The 25,559-nt window shown below is 41.4% G+C and overlaps 1 protein-coding gene across 2 annotated transcripts in view; it reads right to left on the bottom strand.

Annotated features, from left to right (window-relative positions):
• LOC136885800 (plasma membrane ascorbate-dependent reductase CYBRD1) overlaps window positions 1-25,559 on the bottom strand; it is a 47,417-nt gene that overhangs the window by 6,635 nt on the left and 15,223 nt on the right. For both annotated transcript variants that reach the window (XM_067158534.2, XM_068230211.1), the window contains exons 2-4: window positions 24,627-24,901; window positions 7,954-8,165; window positions 5,829-6,004 (exon numbers count right to left, since the gene is read on the bottom strand). In XM_067158534.2, the coding sequence (XP_067014635.2) occupies window positions 5,829-6,004; window positions 7,954-8,165; window positions 24,627-24,864 (626 nt within the window). In that variant the 5' untranslated portion in view covers window positions 24,865-24,901. The remainder of the gene's footprint in view (window positions 1-5,828; window positions 6,005-7,953; window positions 8,166-24,626; window positions 24,902-25,559) is intronic.

Raw genomic sequence — 25,559 nt, 5'->3', positions numbered from 1 at the left:
CTCCTTCAAAATCAGTCCTCTACTGCGGAATATCCGAGGAAAAGGAAGTTCACACAGGTGGTACAGAAAGCCGCAAAACCTATACCTGCACCCGGTTTTGACCAAGCAGGCTATAATGCCTTTCTGCGTCAGGACTACATTCCCGCGGGATGAGCAGCTCCCTTGTCTCAGACTCTTCTTTCTCCTACCCCTTCTGCCTCCACAGCTACTGCTCTGGTAATTCCGGGTCCGACCCTGCAGCAGGAACAGCAACTCAATATGCAACGGAATCAACTACAACAGGAAATTCAACAAATTGTCTTATTACTTCAGAATTTGGGAGAAGCATCGCCCACCTCCCCCGTGATATACCAGTTACAAGAAAGGATTGCTCATATTCTTGCCCTTTATGATTAGTGTTTTACAATGGAATGCAAGGAGTCTAATCTATAAAAAGTAATAATTACAATTATTAATACAAGAAACATGGTTTTATACTGTCACTCACTTTCATCTTGAACGCCTAGATACTAATGGCATAATGGTTCATGTTTGTGGGTTACTGTAGTCACGTCCTAGTTCGTGAACCATGGGCAACGGCTGAGTGGTCTAGTACGTGGTCCTGAGAGTCGGGATACCAGTTGCTATGGAATGGGAGTGGGCATCTCGGACATATTCTGAGTCATGGCCCTCCTTGTGCTCAGGCGGCTAGGACTATACAATTCACCGGTGGTCCATAACCCGTTAGAGGAGAGATCCTCACTTGGACTATGTGCAAGTAGGGCAGCATCCTGCTTCATAAATTTACCGAGCTCAGAACACTTTAAGCAAGCCTCGGACCTATGGCAGTAATGGAGTCCCACTCCCATTTGACAGGTGAGGGACTCCTTGGAAACAACTTGGCGAACGAAATGGAATTCGATGGGGAGCTATCAATATTAATGGGGCTTATGGAAGAAAGAAGGTAGAACTGGCTGAGTCAGCAAAGAGGATGCATCTGGATGTGCTAGGAGTTAGTGATATTCGGGTAAGGGGAGATAATGAGAAAGAGATAGGAGATTATAAAGTGTACTTGATGGTTGATAGAAAGGGAAGGGCAGAGTCTGGGGTAGGGCTATTTATCAGGAATACCATTGCATGCAACATAGTTTCTGTTAAGCACGTAAATGAGCGAATGATGTGGGTAGATTTGTCAGTTGGAGGAATTAGGGCTAGAATTGTGTCCGTGTATTCACCATGTGAGGGTGCAGATGAGGATGAAGTTGACGAGTTTTATGAAGCATTGAGTGACATCGTGGTCAGGGTCAACAGCAAGGATAGAATAGTACTAATGGGCGATTTCAATGCAAGAGTTGGGAATATAACTGAAGGATACGAAAGGTGATTGGTAAATGTGGGGAAGATATGGAAGCTAATGGGAATGGGAAGCGTTTGCTGGACTTCTGTGCTAGTATGGGTTTAGCTGTTACGAATACATTCTTCAAGCATAAGGCTATTCACTGCTACACATGGGAGGCTACGGTTACCAGATCCATAATAGACTATATGTTAACAGACTTTGAATTCAGGAAATCTGTTAGGAATGTACGAGTTTTTCGCGGATTTTTCGATGATACAGACCACTATCTGATCTGTAGTGATCTAAGCATCTCTAGGCCTAGGGTAGAGAAAGTGAAATCTGTCTGCAAACGAAATGGTGAGTATAGTGGGAAGGCAGGGATGAAATGGGAGTAGTAAAATCAGCGTGGAGTGTTGGTAAGGTACCTTCAGATTGGACAAAAGCAGTAATTGCACCTATCTATAAGCAAGGGAACAGGAAGGGTTTCAACAACTATCGAGGTATCTCATTGATTAGTATACCAGGCAAAATATTCACTGGCATCTTGGAAGGGAGGGTGCGATCAGTCGTTGAAAGGAAGTTGGATGAAAACCAGTGTGGTTTCAGACCACAGAGAGGCTGTCAGGATCAGATTTTCAGTATGCGCCAGGTAATTGAAAAATGCTACGAGAGGAATAGGCCGTGGAGGCCACTGCGTAGGCTAACTGGAACCACCGGCAGTGCCAATGCACTAAGAGACTAAGACGGTATGCACTAGCCAGCGTATTGGTGGGTGTGCTAGGTGCCAACTGATGGGCCAACCCTGGCGCGCGAGGGCGAAGTGCTGGCAGCCAGGAATGAGTTGGCTGGAAAATTTGTAATGTCCAATAGCGGACCATTTATATTGGTATTATAAGTGGTATGTTCCGAGCTGTCAGCGGAGAGATGGCGTGGAATGACATTAGTAGACGAATAAGTTTGAATGGCATTTATAAAAGTAGGAAAGATCAGAATATGAAGATAAAGTTGGAATTCAAGAGGACAAATTGGGGCAAATATTCATTTATAGGAAGGGGAGTTAGGGACTGGAATAACTTACCAAGGGAGATGTTCAATAAATTTCCAATTTCTTTGAAATCATTTAGGAAAAGGCTAGGAAAACAACAGATAGGGAATCTGCCACCTGCCCTAAATGCAGATCAGTATTGCTTGATTGATTTTGATTGATTTGGCTTCGCTTTAACGAGGTCTTCTGTTGTGCAACTGAATGGGCATGAACTACACTGCAGTAAATGGGCCGTGGTCTGCTCTTCTCCACATCCAAGGTACTGTCCACTTCGAAACCCCATTTCTTCTGGTTTGCCGTGCACCGCGTAACACCAGAGCACAGTCTATTCAGTGCTCTCCAATTCACCCAATCTGTAACATGGCCAGGAAGGAGTTCCTCTTTTGGGGTCATCCATTGACCGATGCTCGTATGTTGACTCCTGACGCACCATTCTTGAATTCTTGCTTGCTGTGCTGTTCCTGCAAGTGTTTCGGTTACTCTCAAGAAGCTTTTCCTAGACTTAAGCCACATGACGAGCACACAAGTGCAGATCGCAATGATGCAATATAATTTCTAACAAGACACACTGTAAGGGAACTAGAAGTGTGTGACGCTGGAATTGTTGAACAACACCAGCATTCAGTATTTATTATGCGGTAGTGATGACGCTCGTAGATTTTGTTACAGCAATAATGACGTTTTCAAAAATGAATCCGAGTTTGACGATAGTGATAGTTACTGAGGTGAGCAGAATATCAAAGAAAGTGCTGCACCAACTTCTTCCAAATGCGCACAGCCGGTGACACAAACCTGCGATCATGGATTCACTCTTTTTGGAATTATTTCAAATGAAACATTTGTACCAGAGCCAGCAGTCTACAAGGAATGAAGAATGGGTAAACTATAACCTTCAATACCATGAATGCAAAATTTGAGTGAATTATCTGCATTAGTTACTATTTTATGCATGTTTTTGTGTGACAAGTGTTCGTGTTTCCACAAAGTTCCTGGTAGTTCAAGCATTTTAATTAAACTCGTAGCCCTATTTACTTTCCTTTATTGAAATTTACTTTACGTCACATACTCAAGTGAACTACTTGCGTGCTCCTTTCTTTAATCATCCGTTTAGGAGTTGCACTGCTTGCTAAACATACCTTCCCACTGCTTTGGAGGCCTCTCTCTATGTCATACTGTTTCGTCAACAGCAGCTTCATTTCTAATTGGTTACGATGATGTAACATATTCTTCCAAAACTACTATTCCTATCATATCATTTAATATTAACTACATACTTTCATCTGTTACTTATTGAATATCTAACTTGGATATTCTTTCAAGGCTTACATTAGAATTTTTACACTTAATTTGTTCTATTTCTGTCACGTAATTTTAGTTTAGTTTCTTCCAGCGCTACTTTTTGTGGTGTTCTCCAGTGCACCTTTTTCAAATAAAAATGGCTTGCAGTTCGCTTCAACTCACCAGAGTCTGAATTTGACTGGTCTCACCTGGTTCCCAGTTACATCAGAGGCTCTGTGATTTGTTCCTGCACTCCGTTCTTCTCTACCACAAGTCGAACCTGTCACGCTGCACTTCCGCATCGGGTTTTGCAAATGTTTGTTAAAGTTTTAGTCGAGAAAAGAAAAATCATGTAGAATTATATTAACATTGATGGTTAAAGGATCTTTTTAACTGATTGCTCTGCGATCTGTGTTTTAGCATTCTGCCTTTTGTTTTCATATTTATTCAAGGTTTACGAAACCGTGCCTATTATATTTGAGTATTAATTTCTAAAACTAATGTTGCCGTTTGTAATGATTATTTCCTCTAGTCAAGGTTTCTAAATGCAACTCTAATTTCAAAGCCAGGTTTTATATTCGAGCTCCTGGCTTCTATTGTAAATCTTATGAGCCTAACTTTGGCCCTCAGAGCTGCTGTTTTCAATGTCAAGCCTCAGCCTTAATTTGTTCGTTAATTGTTGGCTCATGACAAAACAAACCCGTTTAATTTAATGGTACCAGCTGTATCATCATCATCAGTGTTCTGCCATATGGCAGGTCTTCACATGGCAGCCCTCAACGCAATCCTGTCTCTTGCCACCCTCTTTGCTTCCTCATACTTGTATTCTATCCTCACACTGTCCAGCATCTGACATCTTCTCCGTCCTCTTTGTATTTTTCCATTTACCGTTCCTTCTATAGCATCTATAAGCAAGCAATCTCTCCTCGTCCAATAACCAATGCAATTGTGCTTTCTCTTCTTGATAACTTTTAATATATTTCTCTCTTCTCCAACTCTTCTCAAGACTTCTTCATTCTCTACTTTTTCTATCCATTGTATACTTTCCAATCTCCTCCAAATCCACATCTCAAACGCTTCCAGTCTTCTTTCGTCCTCTTTCCTCAATGTCCATGTCTCGGCTCCATATTAAGCACTTCTCAATTCTCTATCCATGCCCCCACAGAAAAGTCTAATCTTCTTATTAAATGCTTCCTTCGCAATCGCAATACGAGTTTTCACCTCATGTCCTCTGTTATTACACATCCCAAGTATTTGAAAGAATCCACTAGTTCTATTATTTCCTGGTCTTCACTTTTCTTGTGCTTATCACTATACATTTTGTCTTTTTCTTATTAATTCTCATTCCAAATTCTTCACAGACAGCAGTTAGTTTAATAAATCTCAAAGAACTGTTAACACATCTTTCGTTGCTCACTATTTCTCATCTTTCAAGACGAACCTTTAGTTAAGCTGTTCGATTGAAAAGTGAATTTTCTGTAGTTTTCAATTCTACGAGCTCTTTACACCAGCTGGGTTTTGTTTTGCAGTTGTGGTTAATCTATTCTGAGAAGATCACCGTTTTTGCATTGTATCTGTATTCTTGATGTGTATTAGCTTGAGTTTCTCCACCTGGCCTTTGAAAGTCCTTCTCGTTTCATTTTAGACCCCCCATTTCTTGTTGTATGTTAGCCCGAAGGCCAGTTTCCATTGCTTTCCATTCCACAGAATTCCAACCAATCCATTCTCCGAGATATTTGAATTCATTTACTATTTAAATCTTCTGTTTTTGGACTTTGAGGTGTTTATGTGGCTGTTTGTTGTTTGTAATAATTTTGGTTTTTTCGACGCAGATGTGAAGACCTTTTCTTTTTAACTGCTTGTTTCTCTAGTTCAAGGATTTGCTCCCTTGCTTCCTCCACTGTTTAAGTAAACAAACCCTTCCGTTCTACAATCCTTCACTTATTTTGCGGTGGACTTCCATCCCTTACCCTAGGGCTTTTGGACCCAACCTTTGTCAAAATCCCTCTAACAAGTACAATCAAACTATGAGCAGGCAAATTAAATCTGATTCTGTGGCCATTTATTGTGATTTGAATTCTGACAAGAATATGGAAGTCATATTTTAGTCGAGAAAATGAGAATACAGATGTCCTTTTCTTAAGAGAGGTACCAGAACAAGTTACATAATAAGAGTGAAATACTCACGGAGGGTAAGCGAACAAAGGCAACTGTGACAGGCCGGATATGACAGCCACCACTCCCCCCAAGAAGATAGAGAAGCCAATGTGGAAATGGTAGGCAGCAAACTCGAAGCGGAACATGGCAGTCGGCAGGAGGGCTGCCTTCTTCACGCATTCGAACACCACGAGCCCTGCAAATGACTGTTAAACAGACAGAAAATGGCAGTGCATGCTTCACTCAAAGTTGAGTTGGCACCCAACATAAATATGTTTGTCTTTCAATAATACATTTAAAATAATGTTGTGAACATTGGAAAGCAAAATTTAATAAATTGTTGAAATGGACGAGACTACAAGTACGTCTGGCATTCAAATACAGTAAATACTGTAGGTACATTGTTACTGACGTCTGCAACTTCCCCTTTCTTTCAGACCAAATGTCTTGTTGTGGTATAAAAGAGAGCAAATTAGAAAGCGAAAAGCTAAAATCGTTCCACCTTGGGCTTCACAATTAGGAATGGATCTCATATCAACACATCACATTTTTGAACCTACAATGAGAATACAGAAGAGAGGTACGAGAACAAGTCACATGATAAGAGTGAAATACTCACGGAAGGTAAGCGAACAAAGGCAACTGCGACAGGCCAGATATGTCTTTTCCAGACAAATTTATGAATTTGATCCAAATTGGAAAACAAAGCTCAGTCGATTTTGTACTTTCACGACGTCCATAATGGAATGCCACATGGTTTCATTCTATGCTAAATAAGCAATAGTCAAATCCCATAAGCTATGTGTATTACTTCAAACGACAAGCCTAAGAATTGTGACGATGAACTACGACAGCCGTATCCATGTTTCTAATCATGTCTTGTCAATTTTTAATAATTTTTCGACCGAGTGACCTGGCCATGCGCTTGCATTCAGGAGATAGTGAGTTCAAACGCCACTGTCGGCTGCCCTTGAGATAGTTTTCTACGTTTTCCCATTTTCACACCAGGCTCTACCTTAGTTAAGGTCGTGGCGGCTTCCTTCCCACTCGCAGCTCTTCCCTGTCCCATAAGATCTTCTGTGTCGGAGCAACGTAACAGCACGCTTATACTTCTCGCCGCAGCCCTCTCCTGGAGAAGTTTATTTCTTCTATTGGTGCTTTAAAGCCTGTCATTTAACAACACTGCCTCACAAAACCCATCTGATTGGCTAACTTCAGCAACCCAACCCTCTAACGCTCAGACCATGTTTGGGAAGATCGAAACTCGTGACAACTTAATGTAGCTAGGTGCAATCATTTTTTGCTTTTCACTTTATAATTTGTATTTCAATACAGATCAGCATGAAACTTATTGATTCATCATCATCATGAATTCCTACCAGTGAACCATGTAGGATGTTAAAGAACATTGTGCCTCCATTTATTAGGATCCTTACTCTCTAGGGCATCTCATGTTTCTCTTCTCTTATCTGGTTTAACCACCTTTTTCTAGGGCGTCCCATCGAGATACTTCCTTGGTGTCCGAGTCGCCTGCATCCGCTTAACGTGTCCTATTCAGGGTGACCACAGGTCTCTTTGTATCTGATCATTCCTAATTGTGTCCTCCTTTGTTTTCTGTACAGCTTAGACTACACGTCATGATGGGCAGGAGACAGGGTCTCAGAGGAATCCTGGCATTGCTTCCACTTTCATCTATCCTATCCGACCTCCCTCGGTCAACACTTGTTCTTTTCTGACCCCGACGCTATTAGGTTTGCGAGGGCTAGGGAGTCTTTCATGTTCACGCCCTTCATGGCCCTTGTCTTTCTTTGACCGGTATCTTCATTTTTCGAAGTGCCGGATCATTCCATTCTTTCCCTCTGATTAGTGTTATATAGAGGATGGTTGCCTAGCTGTACTTCCTCTTAAAACAATAATCACCACCACCTCTCAGAGGAACTTCCTTGTCCCATACTATGTTCTATACTTGATGAAAGAAGTTGGATGCTTTGTGCACCCTGTGCAACACGTCTATCATTTCATATTGTACTCCCCAGATATTCAAAGGTATTCACACATTCCCTCGAGAGTGAGGTTATAAGGTGTATTTGTCATACTAACTGTTTTGCTAACTTGCTGTTCCATCTCCTACTATAAGAGAAGAAGGGCAACAAACCTGTATAAAGGTGGTGGCTATCACGACGATCCCCATGACGCTGTGGAATGTCTGGAGCGGCTTCACCTCTGTGAGATATTCTTTCGAGTAGAAGGGCCGGACAGAGACGTAGCCCAGCACTCCACAGGCGAGGGAAACGAGCGACAGCACCGAGTGGAAGTAGCAGATGGCACGCCGGGAACAGCAGCAGCAGACTCGGTACAGCACCACGCCTGGTCACAATCCATCTACATTAGTGGTCAGTTATTCCTATCCTTAACTCCTCTGCCTCCAAATGAATATTTGCCCAAATTTGTCTTCTTGAATTTGAAGGAAACTTAGGGGACTGGACAGGACTACACTGTGATTGTGGCCAACCTCCAATAATGGATGTACCGGGCGGTACACCTCCACGCCGCTAATTCAAAAGGTGCGCCAGTTGAAACTCCTCTGCTGGAGGAAGTCTGAACTTTATTGACGGTATTAATTTTCTACTTTCTCAGAAGATGTCACTACCTGTAAATTTTGGAGTTTTAGAACTGTGTCATTTTTGATGTGTTTTTGTTTTGCTTGAAGTAAGAAGTGTGAACCTTCTCTTCTAGAGGACACTACTGAAGAACTACAATAGTGCACCCTAGTGCGAAGAAAAAGAACTGTTCTTTGGAGAAAATTTTATTTCAAAAGTTTGTTCTTTGTTAAATTTCTTTCAGTCATTGGTTAAGTTGGCAATATTACCCCTTTCTTTCCCCTTGTTTTAAATCTAGCCAATCCCGAATTTCTGAAATTAATATTCCACCAATAATGTGTTTCTTCTTCATCTGGTGTAGGGGTTTCTCTTTATTCTCCAATAAAGTGATTGTGGGCGGGTGTTCTCATTCCCCTAACGCCTAGAACCTTCCGCGAGAGTATATAAACTGCTGATTTTAGGGTCTCTGCGCCACTTCTGTTCCATCTTTCAGTGTGTAAAGTACATAGCAGGGGGCGGGAAGCGCCTCTTTCTTCGGCAGCGGTCAACAACAAGGTAATGGCCAATTAATAACTTCTTCCTTGCTAGCTCAGCAGTTTAACTCTCGGGGCGGGTCCGAAGCTTTTTCCATTATGTAACCTTCCTTAAAATGTAAAGAAACTTGTATCTATTTCATCTTTTAAACTGCATATCGGGATAGAGAGTGCTTAACCCTCTCGAGCTCCCAATCATATTGTTTTGAGGTGAACTTATTTTTCTCCACCTATTCTTCGTTAATATAATGTAAATTGTTCTTTTCTGAAGTCACCTCTGTAGTATGGGATTAGCCCTTGCATTAACGGCCTAGTGCCAAGTAGGTTTTAAATAAAGTGTATTAGGAGTGCGGAGAGCCTCCTTTCAAGTTGGTATTTTAGAGGCCATATAATTAACCTTTTCTCACTTAATAGGCCTCAGTAGATTGGGTATTTTACCCCTGTGTTTATGTCCGTTGAGGACAGCTTGAAGGTGGAGTTTGGTGTGGCCTGGGAGAGGCTTAAATTTGAGAGCGAGTGGCTCTTTTCCGGAAACTGAGTCTTGTATGCCTCGAGGAGGCTTTACGGTGTAATTTGGAGCAAGTGCTCCAGGGTTTGATTGGGGTCTTCTGCCCTGTTGTTGAAATTTGTATATCGTAAAGTTGGGCTAGTTGCTCAAGAATTGTGTTTTCAGGGCTCGAAGCCCAAATCCTGTAAATACTGTAATTGTACTTTGTTGTCTTGCTACTCCGTACCTGCCATTCTTGTTATTTCTGAATTTTGGAAAGAAAATATAACCTTGTTAAATTTTACATTTAACTTTAATTCCGTAGTTGGAGACCTATTCACACCCGCACCTTCTTTCACCTCTACCTACCACGGAAATCTCCGTAACAAGTGGTAGCAGAGCGTGGTTGAATGGGTCTCATTTTAGCCCCTTTTGACGGCTAAACATTGTTTTGTTCCGAACTCTAACCATTTTCTCAGTTGCTGGAATTTGTTTTTATTTTTTCAAAATTGTTCTGTCATCATGCCCGGCCCTCGCGATGTTCTCCATCTTAACTATTTGCGCAAGGAGGAGTTAATCTATGAATTAACTATCAGAAATGTGCAATCTGGAGGCACGGTTGCGATAGACACAAACAAGCTTAGAGAGTCCCTTGATTTGCCCATTTCCATCCCCAATTTGGGAGAGAAAGAAGTTGACGACTCTCTTTCCACGATCGTCGAGAATATTACTGGGCTAGCATCGGTAGTTAGTTTTTTTGATGAAAATGATCCTTCTCCTAATCAAATTAAGCGTGTGCAAGCCAGGCTGTTTCATTTTTCAAATAGAGTTAACGATCTGTTGTCTCTAAAGTTGAATGACGTTCAGAAGAAGGAAGCTAGTACGCTGCTTGAAAATATTTCTGAATTATCTAGCAAGGTCACTCAATTGTTAACTGGGGAAGTTCCTCCCAAAACTGATCAACCTGCCACGATGAATGCTGGGAGCGAGGAAGAGCCTCCTAAGGGAGAAGTCAATAGGATAACCGTTGCTGCTCAAACTATCTCTGCCCCATTAGACAACGAGTCTGAACGCCGTAACTCATTGAATAATGTACGTTCTGAATTAACTTCTTTGCCACTTAAACCTTTACCGATTATGTCACCTGGGTTCAGTAGTTTGCCACATCCATTGGCAATGTTGCTCAGGGGTATCTCTAAGTTTTCAGTTAATACCACCAGTGAAGTAATTTCATTTTTAAGATTTCTAGTTGAATTTCAGGATCATGCCCTTGTGTTTTCTCTTTCCCCATGTCAGATTTTGCAAATCATCTATCCCTATGCAATAGGTATTCTCTCAGACAAAATAGTTAGAGCCATTGCCGAGCGATCATCAACTGAAGACTTCCACGCCCACTTGCTAGCTAACTTCATCCCGGCTAGGGCAAGGTCCTCCCTTATTCAGAAGTACTATTATCGTGTACAGCGTTTGGATGAAAACTTGGCTGACTTCATCCAAGATATTAAATTCTATACTAGGGTGTTTGCTCTTCACTTTCCGGAGGACCAGATTGTACAAGCCATTGTGGAAGGCATTTCACCATCCTATAGGTCATATTTGTGTTTCGCGGCGTGCCCGCAAACCTTCTCTGAACTTGAGGCATTGGCCGTCTCAGCGGAAGGAGTTAGATACGCCGATTCATTGCGTGTCGCGAAAGAACCCCCGCCTTCTTTTAGTAATACTCGGCCTCCACCTCGCCGATCAGTCACACCCCGTAAATGCTATGCTTGCGGGTCGCCCGACCACCTTCGGAACAAGTGCCCATTGCTCAAATCTAGTGTGACAAGGAATGGAGCTGGTTCATCACAAGGCTGTTTTAAATGTGGGGCTTTCTCACATATTGCCAAGAATTGTCCCAATTCGAATAGCACCCCCTCCTGCTCAACTTCTGGTGCAACTTCCAACAACAATATAAAGTGACTAGTGCCTTCGGCTGAGTCGATTAATCCATCTTCCCGAGACTCAGCCCCGGGTAAACAGATCGAAAAATCAGGGAAATTTCTATCTTCAAATCCATCCCTTGAATGCCCCAAGGAGTGTCTTAGGATTGCGGCGGATACCCCCGCACCGGTTCCTTTTCTTAAGATTGAGTTAAATAATGAACCTGTAACAGCTCTCTTAGATTCAGGCAGTGTTTGTTCGATTATTTCGGCTGAATGGTATTCTAAATTGAAATCTGTTTGTAAACTACCTGACTATGTCTCATCTCCTGTTCAATATGTTTCGGCTAATTCATCTCCATTAGAAATTCTAGGTTCCGTACAGGTCAAAATTCGTATTTTTAAATTTACATGGAAAACCAAACTGTTTGTGGCTAAGCATTTGTCTTGCCCCATCATTCTGGGAGCGGACTTTATTTCTCACACTGGTCTTGTGCTCGATCTTCAGAGTAAGTCGTGCACATTCAAATTTGCGTTCAATTGTAAAATTCCCTTGTTAAAGTGTAATTCTGTATCATGCTCATCTATTTCGCCTACCCAGGATGAGATGTTGTTAGACCTTAGACATCTACCTGAGGAGCAGGCTCATAGTATTCGTAAATTATGTCAGTCATTTCCAGAGGTGTTCTCTGATACTCTTGGTGTTACTGACCTTTTTGAATACAAAATTGAGGTCACGGATTCAATTCCTGTCCGTTTTCCACCTTATAGGCTATCTCCACCTAAAATGAAGGCTCTGAAAGAAATCATCGATCAGATGTTCAAGGACGGTATTATTAGGCCCTCTAAGTCGGCGTATTCGTCACCTATCTTTCTAGTCCTGAAACCCCAAGGAGGCTTCAGGCCTGTCATTGATTATAGGGCTCTCAATCGGAAGGTGGTGTTGCAATCTGTGCCCCTTCCTGACCTTCATTCTTGTTTTTCATGGTTTCGTAAGGCCAAGTTCTTTACTATCTTGGACTTGAATCAGGCCTATAATCAAATTCCCCTTGCCGAAGAGTCTAAACACGGATTGGAATTTGTATGAATACAACCGCGTGCCTTTCGGGCTCCCCACGGGAGCAGCTGTACTCACTAGGCTACTAGATAGGGTCTTCTCCGACATCAAATTTGAGTACTTATATCACTACTTGGATGATGTCGTCGTATTTTCAGAAACTTTTGAAGAACATCTAGATCATCTGCGAGAAGTTCTGGGTTAACTGTCAAGTTGTCCAAGGTTGCCTTTGCTAAGCCCTCTATGTCATTCCTAGGGCATATTGTGTCACCTGATGGTGTAGCAGTCGATCATTCTAGAACACAGGCCATCCGTGATTTTAAACCTCCCAAGGACATTAAAGGTATCGCCAGGTTCATTGGTATGGTGAATTTCTTCAGGAAGTTTATTCCTAACTTCGGTAATAGAGCGGCGCCCTTGAACCTTCTTCGTAGGAAAGGCATCAAATTCGAGTGGGGACCTTCTCAACAAGCCGCTTTTGAAGATCTGAAATTAGCTCTCTGTAATGCCCCTGTCCTTGCTATGCCTGATTTCTCAAAGAAATTCATCGTCCAAACGGACGCGTCGTCGTCAGCAGTAGCTGCAGTCCTTCTTCAAGAGACTGAACTAGGGAGGCGACCCATCGCCTATGCATCTAGGACTCTATCGGCTCAAGAAGCAAAATACTCCATATATGAGCTCGAAGGTTTGGCAGTCTTATTCGCCTTAGAGAAGTTCCGTCTCTATCTGGAACATGTCAAATTCGACCTGGAGACAGATAATCAAGCCTTAAGCTGGGTCTTAGGTAGGCCGCGTCGTACTGGTCGTATAGCCCGTCGGGCTATCCGTATTTCTGCCTTCCAATTCGATGTCAGGCATATCCGAGGTACCGAAAATGTTGTCGCTGATGGACTCAGCCGTATGTTTTCCAACGACATTGAGAACCATGAACCGGTCGATAGTTCATCTCCTCCCAAGTCCATGTTATCTGATGTTAATGCCATCTTAACAGATGCCCCCATGCTTTTTAGGGATATCGAGAAATACCAACGTGAAGATCCGACGCTGGCTCCGATAATGGAAACCCTTTCTTCTGGGGAATGTGTGGTCCCTTATGTTCTGATGAATGGTGTTCTATGTTGCCCTTCGAGGCAGGATAAGATGATGAAAGTTGTCGTTCCAGCTGTTCTTGTACCTATGATCTTCAAGTACTATCATGAGACCCCATTAGGGGGGCATCTTGGAATCTTTAAAACTCGTGAAAAGATTCGTGAAAGGTTCATCTGGAAGGGTATGGACGGTGAAATCCGTGAACTAGTAAAAGCTTGTAAACCTTGTTTGCTTAGTAAACCCACTATGTCCACCAAGGTAGGCCTTCTGTCTTCGCATCAAGCGTCGCGCCCCATGGAACGCCTGTATATTGATTATGTAGGACCCTTCCCCCAGTCAAAGGGAAATGCCAACAAGTTCATCTTTGTGTGCGTAGATGGTTTTACAAGATTTTCCTGGTTATTTCCGACTAAGCTGGCTACCGCTCAGTCCACCATTACTTGCCTAAATTCTATTTTTGCTTCTTTTGGTCCGTGCCAATATGTTGTGTCTGATAATGCTAAGGCGTTCACATCAAACCTTTTTCGTAAATTCTGTTTTGACTTGTCTATCTCTCATGTAACTACTTCTGCTTATTACCCTCAACCATCGCTGGCTGAACGGGTTAACCGTAATCTCAGGTCCGCGCTTATTGCCTATCATCATGAAGATCATTCCAGGTGGGACACGTCCTTGCATTGGTTAGCTTTTGCTTTGAATTCGGCAGTTCATGAATCACATAAGTTTACTCCAGCCTCTTTGATGTTCAAGTTTGTTCCCAACACGCCGCTCTCTAACCTCTGGTCTCTGAGTGACATTCTACCCGAGACAATAGATCCGGACAACATCAAAGATCTTTGGAAGAAGGCTAAAACCAATCTTAAAGTCTCTCATGAAAAGGTTAGGGAAAGGTATGATCGTGGACGGAGACCCACCCCTTTGAAGGTAGGTGACCAAGTTATGGTCAAGAACTTTGTTCCCGCGGGCAAGCTTGCCCCCAGATTTCATGGGCCTTGTATCATTCTCGATTTCCTTACGCCGGTCACATTATTATTAAGTAATCCAGCCACCGAGAGGATATTTAGGGTTCACCTGTCCCAGGTGAAACCGGTGTAATTTCTGTGTTAACGAGCTTCATATTATCTTGAAAGGAATATGAAGGTTATATTTTTTTGAGTTTTCACTTTTAAGGCATTCTGCCCCTTCTATATTTAAGCATTTTTGTAAACCTCCCCCGATTTGTTAAACTGCCATTCTGTCCTTACCACGGCCATTACCACGCTCCCGTCTCCTGCTATACACACTGTGGCTTGCTTATATTAAATGCCATGGATATCTGCACGCCGCTGGCCCCTCAACCTCTCCACAAAGTCTGTGCCCTCAAAAAGATGATGGTCCAACAATATTCTGCCGCCTAGCTTTAATGTTTCAGTGCCCCCGCAGCCGCGCGGCGCTGTGCCGCGACTGGGTTTGAGGATGGGCCCCCTCGACCCCAGCGAGGACGACATGTGCACGGCGAGCCGGAGCTCTCCTCCCGGCCAAGGCTGATGTGCGGCGCACGACCTGCTACTTGCCCGCAGCCTGTATATCTTCACCGCGGGCGCGGCGTGTTTCAACACCACTGCTCCCCTCATGGTGCGGGCGAGCGGTATCTCAGGGTACTTGAGGGGTCCGAGCGGCCTCTCCTGGACTTAAGCGGCAACGGCCGATCGGGCCATTCAACTTAGTCTACATCAACTACATGGACATTCCAGTTCGACATTACTACCTTCTCTTGGATTTTTCTGCAATACCTGGTGGACTTAGAAATTTTTTTTTCTCAACTTTAAAAACTAAAATTTATCTTCTGCATTCAACTTCTACAAGCATAAAGACTTTACTTCACCTGCAACAACAAAAATTTTGAAACTGAATCAAACCATATTAAGAAAATCTTAAAAATACTTCTGCAATTAATCTCCACATCTACATCAAAACTTGGACCTAGTTTTCAAACAAATTTCATGTGTCACCCCTGGAGGAACATTTGGGGGGGGAGGTCTGTACCGGGCGGTACGCCTCCTCGCCGCTAATTCAAAAGGTGCGCCAGTTGAAACTCCTGTGCTGGAGGAAGTCTGAACTTTATTGACGGTATTAATTTTCTACTTTCTCAGAAGATGTCACTACCTGTAAATTTTGGAGTTTTAGAACTGTGTCATTTTTGATGTGTTTTTGTTTTGCTTGAAGTAAGAAGTGTGAACCTTCTCTTCTAGAGGACACTACTGAAGAACTACAATAGTGCACCCTAGTGCGAAGAAAAAGAACTGTTCTTTGGAGAAAATTTTATTTCAAAAGTTTGTTCTTTGTTAAATTTCTTTCAGTCATTGGTTAAGTTGGCAATATTACCCCTTTCTTTCCCCTTGTTTTAAATCTAGCCAATCCCGAATTTCTGAAATTAATTTTCCACCAATAATGTGTTTCTTCTTCATCTGGTGTAGGGGTTTCTCTTTATTCTTTAATAAAGTGATTGTGGGCGGGTGTTCTCATTCCCCTAACGCCTAGAACCTTCCGCGAGAGTATATAAACTGCTGATTTTAGGGTCTCTGCGCCACTTCTGTTCCATCTTTCAGTGTGTAAAGTACATAGCAGGGGGCGGGAAGCGCCTCTTTCTTCGGCAGCGGTCAACAACAAGGTAATGGCCAATTAATAACTTCTTCCTTGCTAGCTCAGCAGTTTAACTCTCGGGGCGGGTCCGAAGCTTTTTCCATTATGTAACCTTCCTTAAAATGTAAAGAAACTTGTATCTATTTCATCTTTTAAACTGCATATCGGTATAGAGAGTGCTTAACCCTCTCGAGCTCCCAATCATATTGTTTTGAGGTGAACTTATATTTCTCAACCTATTCTTCGTTAATATAATGTAAATTGTTCTTTTCTGAAGTCACCTCTGTAGTATGGGATTAGCCCTTGCATTAACGGCCTAGTGCCAAGTAGGTTTTAAATAAAGTGTATTAGGAGTGCGGAGAGCCTCCTTTCAAGTTGGTATTTTAGAGGCCATATAATTAACCTTTTCTCACTTAATAGGCCTCAGTAGATTGGGTATTTTACCCCTGTGTTTATGTCCGTTGAGGACAGCTTGAAGGTGGAGTTTGGTGTGGCCTGGGAGAGGCTTAAATTTGAGAGCGAGTGGCTCTTTTCCGGAAACTGAGTCTTGTATGCCTCGAGGAGGCTTTACGGTGTAATTTGGAGCAAGTGCTCCAGGGTTTGATTGGGGTCTTCTGCCCCGTTGTTGAAATTTGTATATCGTAAAGTTGGGCTAGTTGCTCAAGAATTGTGTTTTCAGGGCTCGAAGCCCAAATCCTGTAAATACTGTAATTGTACTTTGTTGTCTTGCTACTCCGTACCTGCCATTCTTGTTATTTCTGAATTTTGGAAAGAAAATATAACCTTGTTAAATTTTACATTTAACTTTAATTCCGTAGTTGGAGACCTATTCACACCCGCACCTTCTTTCACCTCTACCTACCACGGAAATCTCCGTAACAATGGAGAAGAAGAATTCCAAGTTTATCTTCATGTTGTGATCTTTCCTAATTTAAAAATACCGCTCAAGCTTATTCGTCTACTAATGTAATTCAAGTGGCAGCTCAGAACATTATAAAATACCAATCTGGGACAAATAATTCAGGTTCCCTATATCCATATCACATGTCATACCATTTACTTCCCCCAAGAAGCACTACTCTTTTGTTGGAAATCTCCCAGTACAAATCGAGATGCTTTCATTTAGATCTTTTCGAGTAATCATGGAACCTCACTCATTTAAGAAAGGGCACGTCCAAATCGTCGATTGCAGATTAACATACTTCTTGTCCTGGTGCAGCTTTTCTACACCTACCAAACCAGTAACAGTTTATTTGTGTGTGGTTTCAAAGTCATGGAGAAGTGGACTTTCATGAATGACTTTACTGCCTGCTCATTGGTCAAACAGCTAAGTACACCTTCACTTGTTTACTAACTTCAATTAGCAAGATTAAGACATCAGTTTTTGCGGTTCCTGAGTGTTCTAGTGGCTGTAAAATACGTAAAAAAGGTGCAACAACTTTACTGCATGGTGGCCAAAATTTTATATGACGGGAGAACGGTCAGATTAATCTCAAGGAAGGGGAGTGCTACCCAGCACTTCCTTTAGTCTGTTGAAGATCCAGGAAGCGTACGGACAAAAACAGTTCATCAATGGCCTTCTTAATTAACTAGCCATTTTCTATTGATGGAAATAAGAGAATGGCCTAAAACGTGTAGATGTGTACATTCCAGGAGAGGACAAACACGTTTTTTGTGTGACTGTGTCATCATTCAAATTATTATTACTGTAGAACGACACAGTAAGTCCAAATAATCTGAGTAAACAATGTATTTTTGCTTCAATGCTGATTATAATCCTGCCATCATTATAGAAAAAGCACATGTCCAAATTCCATATGGTTATTCCATACATAACCATCAACACTGACATACACATTCAACGTAAATACCATGTCAGTTTTGTGCTTCTCCTGAGAAATTACATTTTTGGATATGTGCCCTTTCTTAACATTTTATTTTCCTAGTGGCTTTACGTCGCACCAACACAGACAGGTCTTATGGCAACAATGGGACAGGAAATGGCTAGCAGTTGGAAGGAAGCAGCCATGGCCTTAATTAAGGTACAGCCTGGTGTGAAAATGGAAAACCACGGAAAACCAGCTTGAGAGCTCTGACAGTGGGATTCGAACCCACTAACTCCCGAATGCGTAGCCAACTTGCCCGGTCTTAACATTTTAAATGCCAGACGAAAATATAAAGGTGAGGTCTAAAAGTGCCAGGCAGCATTAATGGAAAACAGAATGGAACTCCGCTGGGAATGCAAAATATAGTCATCTAAATTCAGGATAACTTTCACATCGATTCCTCACATTATTAAAATAATTTATTCAGGAAAATAATTATTCCTATTACCATACGCTTAAAAACGGAGTGAGGGCGCACGTACAGCCAATGTCTCGAACCACTAGTTCTCTCTCTTCGACTCGCTTATTTAAACTGGTACGAGTTTGTTCACGCAAGCATACAGCATGTTACAGGTCAAAGACCATCTATTGTAAATTGCAAGTACTAGCCGTTGCTCATTTGAAGGACAAAATAAGATGGCATGCTGTCTTAATGCTCATGGAGAAGGAGTTATACAAGCTTATCTGTCTGGTGGTGGCATTGTGCCGCGAGACCTGATTGTACAATTTACAAGTCCGGGGCGTACAAGAGTAATCAAGTTGTGGCAAGTACCGGGATGTTGCCTCAAGTACAGCAGCATTACGAGAATGCCCGCATTGCTACTGAAACAAAGTCTCCGCTATACCCAAGCTCTGGCAAGATTTAAAAATGCGTTTTGAGTCTAAAAGTTATATTTCTATATCACACAGCTCATGCTGCGACTGGAAAGTTCGTATCCTCGTAGAAATTAAAATACTGCGTAATGTATTTACGTTGCACCGACACAGATAAGTCTTATGCCGACGATGGGACAGGAAAGGACTAGGAGTGAAAAGGAAGTGGCCGTGGCCTTAAGGTAATTGCCTGGTGTGAAAATGAAAAACTACGGCAAACAGGGCTCCCGAATGTGCGCCCGTAACCTCAATGCTCCCTCAAAGAATTACATTTACCTTCCTACTGCGCTACGCGGCGGAAACTCGCCAAAGTTTTCCAACTATTTTCTTACAGCGCTATGCTATGCTCCCTTAGGAGCTACGCTCTTGTCTCATTTATCGCATCAGGTTCCTGTTCTGTTCTAGGTGTGATGTGCAGTGCTGTATTGATGTCGTGAGTGTCTGTCAAGGTGATGATAATAATATTGGCTTTACGTCCCACTAACTACTTTTACAGCTTTCGGAGATGCCAAAGTGCCAAAATTTAGTCCCGCAAGAGTTCTAACGACACGAGGCTGGCGTATTGAGAACCTTCAAATACCATTGGACTGAGCCAGGATTGAACCTGCCACTGTGTGGATATCGCAAGAAAATGTGACGTCGTATATTTTAAAAGAGAAATGAGTCCGTAGCTTGCATTTTAACACGTCAGATTTCAATCAAACAAATTCTTCCCAACAAATTTTAGCTCTGTTTTTAATGTGTATCCTGTTCACAAACAGGAAAGTGTCTAACTCAGAAAGGACCCAGCTCCCAGAAATGACGTATTCAGTAAAATTTCCGATTCAGATAACGATGAACGTGTCATATTTTCAGCAAATAACTGTTCTACACAAAGGAAGAGGGAATACAAGTCTCGTTTCTGTGTCAGAGAAAGGCTAGTTGCTCTGTTAAATCTAAGTATATATTGATGAGAAAATTAAGATCAGATTAAGAAAAACAATCTTTAATTTGAGAAGTAAGATATGGCTGATTAAATCAGTATCTGAACTTCCCCAAACTGGAAAGAATGGTAGAAAATGGTTATTTAGGAGCTTGTCTCCCTGGCAATGAAACCTGTCCACAAGTCCTCCAACGTATCTAATTAGAATGTGATATCCATCAAGAACTTCTGTGTATTTCCCGAGGAACATTTTAAAATTCACGTGCTCCTCTTTGCGTTACTTGGGAAAAACAAAAAGAAGCTAACTATGCTGTGCCAAATTCCTGCAACGCTTCCACTGTATTGGTTGTTGTGAGCAGGAAATACTAGGTAAAAATAATACTAACAATGTTTATAAAAGCGATTTTAGACAATCACGCCAAGGAAATTTTCGTTTAGACTTCAAGAATTTCAAAACGAAATCCCTGAACATCTAAATGCTGCTTCCTGCAATTCAGGTAATGTCATCTTATGTATCGGTACATCACACAATATATACAATACAGGTATTTCTATGAGATGAAACAAAATGAAATGATGCTCCTGATATATAATTTATCACAAAGTTTTCGGGAATGCTTATTTTGTTTTAGCATATTGTGAGAAATACGTTGTAGAAACTAAGTGATACAATTGCTCTTGGTCTATTTTTTATCTCATATCTGTTTAGTGTCTTCTGAAGTTACTAGTTTTAATTAATTATTATAGTTTTTCGTATTCGAATGTGTGGTAATGAACAGGCAAGATGGCTCAGTAAAGAGAACTCTAGTGTCGGAAGTATCTGGAGGCCGTATTTCCCGGCATTTCTTCTTCTTCTCCTTGGGCTCCTTTATTTGACAAGGCCACAAGGTAGGGAGAACACAAACAACACAGAAAGCAGGACACAACACTTGAAATGACAGGGACTGTAAAGCGAGACGAGATATGCAGGGCATTCTAATAATAGATCACTCGCACCACATATGCACGAGGAAAGATTGGTGAATCAAAATCTATATACTGAGGCATTAGCATTGGTGATATGACGCTCAGAATAGATACCCTTCATATACGAAGGTTTAGAGGGAATGACCAGCTGTATATTATAATATAATTTTCTTTTATGTAATGCAGAAATATTCCAGTCCTCTTGCCAATTACGATACGCTTTTTTTTTTTTTTTGCTAGTTGCTTTACGTCGCACTGACACAGATAGGTCTTATGGCGACGATGGGACAGGAAAGGGCTAGGAGTGGGAAGGAAGCGGCCGTGGCCTTAATTAAGGTACAGCCCCAGCATTTGCATGGTGTGAAAATGGGAAACCACGGAAAACCATTTTCAGGGCTGCCGACAGTGGGGTTCGAACCTACTATCTCCCGAATACTGGATACTGGCCGCACTTAAGCGACTGCAGCTATCGAGCTCGGTCGCTGTATTTTTAACAATAGGATAAAAATCTGTTGAGGGAACTTAGAGCTTAGCTTACAAGTAATAAAAGGCCTGCCCAATAGCCGCTACAGGCGCCGCAATTCAACCTCACATGAACAACTTCGGTTGGCAGTATTTCTACATGTTGTATGCTTATGGGCGAAGTTTTAAGATATTCAACAACTTCAACAGATTATAAATGTATTTATATCTGACTAACTTGTGACATTGTATTCAAATTTAGAACAAGATTTTAAAGTTTCAAACACTACAAATAGTAATATTTAAGACGACGTAATAGATAATGTTTTATATTCAAAAGAATTTTAATAGTTATTATGATTAAGTCTGTTAGCAGTAAACAATAAGTTGCAGTTGTATATAGCTGAAGATGTTCAATAACATGTCCTATGTTTTTAATAATTTAGCAATAAAATAAGGATGAGATCCTAATCTTATAATTGCTTTTGAAGTATTGAATAGGTGGAAATCAAACTTTTATTGTTTTACTTTAAGCGCCAATTAAGTCGGTACAACCGAAAAGATGTAAATAATGACAAAATTGAATATATTGAATATATCCCCCACTGGCTCCATTGCCTGAGCAAGTAGTGTTTACTTACATGTCGGATATGGACATAGAGTATGGTAAATGTTCAATGTACTGATCTTTTTGAAAATGTGTGCATTGGACTGTGTCCAGAGCATAAATATCAACACCAAATAAAAAAGCTTATGAGTACTGAGTATATCACATTTGAAGCAGCTAAATCGAAAGTAGCTCTTCCCGTTTATTACCCGAATAAACACCTACAGCACTTCCCCCTGCTTTCCCCCAGAAACCCCTGTTCCCTCCAGCGAAAAACTCAGAAAGAGTTAATTTACACAGGGTGTAATACAGTCTCCTCGCCCCATCCCTACTCCAGGATTTGATAGGGAGGGTTATCAAGCAATCATCCGTTATGAGAACATGCCGTCAGAGAGGACTGTACTTTTACCAACCGACCCCCACCTCCGCAATCTGCATCATCGGCTCCTCCAACTGTGGGACCAAATGATCAGGCATCGCAGCAAGAATGCCCGCTTACAAAGTCAAAAGGATTACTTACTAAAGGAAATTCATCAAATTATATTTCTCCTCCTACAAAATGTAGGCGGAGAATCCCACATTTCACACAATGTCTACAAACTACGAGATCGTATAGCACATATGTCCGAGTTATATGATAAATCCATTACAATAGAATGCAAGGAGAGTACCTCCTAAAAAATACGAAATACAATTACTCATACAAGAGACTTTTTCTCAAATACTTGTAATCCAAGAAACATGATTTTCAGATTCCACCCTATTTTTCCTTCCAGGTTTCAATATTGAGCATCATGATGGACCCGGTAGTGCAGGAGTAGCATTTTTTATACAGAATTCTTTAACTTATCAATTTGTGGCACACTAACAACCAAATACAAGGGCAATCAAACAACTAGTGGTACAAGACCGCAAAAACTTGGTTTACCGAGCTCGATAGCTGCAGTCGCTTAAGTGTGGCCAGTATCCAGTAATCGGGAGATAGCGGGTTCGAGCCCCACTGTCGGCAGCCCTGAAGATGGTTTTCCGTGGTTTCCCATTTTCACACCAGGCAAATGCCGGGGCTGTACCTTAATTAAGGCCACGGTCGCTTCCTTCCAATTCCTGGGCCTTCTCTACCCCCATCGTCGCCATAAGACATATCTGTGTCGGTGCGACGTAAAGCAAATAGAAAAAAAAAAAAAAAAAAAAAAAAAACTTGGTTTTGATTGCCAGTACTACCATAGAAGAGACAAGAGGCCATCCAAGCGTGAAATCACACCAACTAGGCCTACTTAGGGTAGACCTCGATAAAAACACAGACACAGGACTGGGAAGTGATGGAATCTGGGCAGAACCAAAGGTCTAAAAGGAACCTCAACAGAGGGTGGATCCAAGGAAATAGGATAGAGCAATTCATGTGAAATACCCTGAAACACAAAATTGTTTTAACTACATAAAAATTTAATAAATAAGAATTAATGAATTAAATAAAGAATAAGGAGAAATCAATTCATTCACTGGAACCACAAACCGTGGGCTGGAGTTGGATCTGGAAGAATTCTGTATAATCACCATGAACCTCCTCAACAATATCAATTCAAATTACACAATACCTGTTCCAGTAATCAAGTAGAACAATACTCAATATTGAAGGCACTGGGGAAATTACATCAACCACAAAAATAGAGCAGCAATTATTTACACTGACAGTAAGAAAACCCTGGACCGTGGGAAGAAGAGTGGAGACAAACTTCCAATGGATCAATAACGAAAGCTTATTTTCCGAGTGTTAAGCAAAAACTCTCTTAAGCCACAATATGATGGTTATGATCACAGGGCATGGAAAAATAATGACCTATCTACATAGATTTAAAATCCAAGAGCATGCAACATGTCGGTGTGGCGAAGAAATGCAAAGTTTGGACCGCATCCTATATAAGTGTTAATTATTAAAACACGAAAGGATAAACCTAAAGACAAATGTAATCAACTCAGGAGGCCACTGGCCTACAAGCAAGAATGAACTTATAGATAAATACTTAAAGTTCTTTAAACCGTTTGTGAAGTGCATCAACTTTGATAATCTGATGTAGGGCATAGTTATGTCAAGAAAGACCACTATCACTGAAAGAACTGTAACATGATATATCTAGGCTAGACGCACTAAAATCAAACACGTAGGTATAGGTAACATAACAGAAAGAACACTAATGCATGTAGTACTACTTAAATTGTAATGGAGCATGCAGTTAATGAATATGTTAATTTTTTTTTTTTAATGTCCACTAATGGACCATTTATATTGGTATTATAAATTTATTCATTCAGGACATATATTTCAGATTCCTTATGGTAATCAACAACTATATTATCTGATGGTCAAGCAGGCATCAATTTTTGGTAGTGGGACAGAGTCTCTCATAGTGCATTGGCACTGCCGGTGGCTACAATTAGCCTATGCAGTGGCCTCCATGGTATGCACTAGCCAGCGTCTTGGTAGGTGTGCTAGGTACCAATTGATGAGCCCAACCTAGCACATGGCGGCGAAACGCTGGTAACCAGGAATGAGTTAGCTGGAAAATTTATAATGTTCAATAATGGAAAAGACAAATAATTCAGATTCCGTATCGGAATCAACATCTATATCATCAGAATCCCGTATTCAGGAGATAGTGGGTTCCTTCCCAGTTCTAGCCCTTTCCTGTCCCATCATCGCCGTAAGACCTATCTGTGTCGGTGCGACGTAAAGCCAATAGCAAAAAAAAAAGAAGCAGCTTAGATGACATCAAATTGAAATAATTATTACTGTAGGAAGGAACTGACTGTATGCATGTAGTACGAAGAAGCCCGCGCTCATCGAAATGGGATGGATGACCATCGAGTTCATTCTCTTCTCGTAGTAAGTGAAGTTGGGACTTATGTTTCCCGTGCCGCTCGACTGCACCTTCGACTTCTGCAGTCGGCTCACCGGATGGTACTTGAACTCTATGGTCCAGGAGATGAAGACCAATGCTAAGGCAGGTAGCACGAGGGCAAGAATGAAGGCGAGGCTGAAATCCATTGTCACTACACATTGCAGACACTTGTTCTTCTTCTCCCTGCAACACAGAGCAGGTTACTGGCACACATTCCCATATCAGGAGGAGGTTCACATGCTGGACGAGAGCATACAATAAAGACACATTTCATTTTCAAATCAGCCTTGTCAATTTAATTAATTAATATACCGGATATGCTCTGAGGACCGTATTGTGCCCTTCCGCCGTGCCAAAAATCACTTGGACCTATTCACTTATTAAAAAACACCAATCTTATTCTTAACAAATCTTCTTGTAACCTTTACCTTTAGTTCTAAACATCTCTTAGTTAATGTGTGTCATAAATGAGGATTAAACTACACTATTCTATTTACAATCTTAACAAAATGTCTTTGCCTTATCTATTACCTACAAATATAATCATCTTCTAATCCAGAGTTTTTGCCAGTTACTTCGACAAACACTGTCTAGAGTGGTAGTTCCTTGCTCCACACTCAGCTGTAACGCGGGGTTATGACAAGAATATTTCTATATACTTTTTGGTAGACTCTTCTTCTTTTCTTCATGGGGCCTCTAAGTATTAGTTCCTTATTAGCGTGGACTTCTAAGATCTTTTGCTACCATGTTTTGACTTCATTCCCACCTAGATATATCTGCTCCCTTTACAAAGCTGCAGGTTGTTCTTATTGGATCTTTTTTTCTCTCTCTTTACTTGGTA

Source organism: Anabrus simplex, chromosome 14 (assembly GCF_040414725.1).
Source record: "Anabrus simplex isolate iqAnaSimp1 chromosome 14, ASM4041472v1, whole genome shotgun sequence".
Classification (NCBI taxonomy): Eukaryota; Metazoa; Arthropoda; class Insecta; order Orthoptera; family Tettigoniidae; genus Anabrus; species Anabrus simplex.
This window is presented reverse-complemented; position numbering and strand designations above follow the sequence as displayed.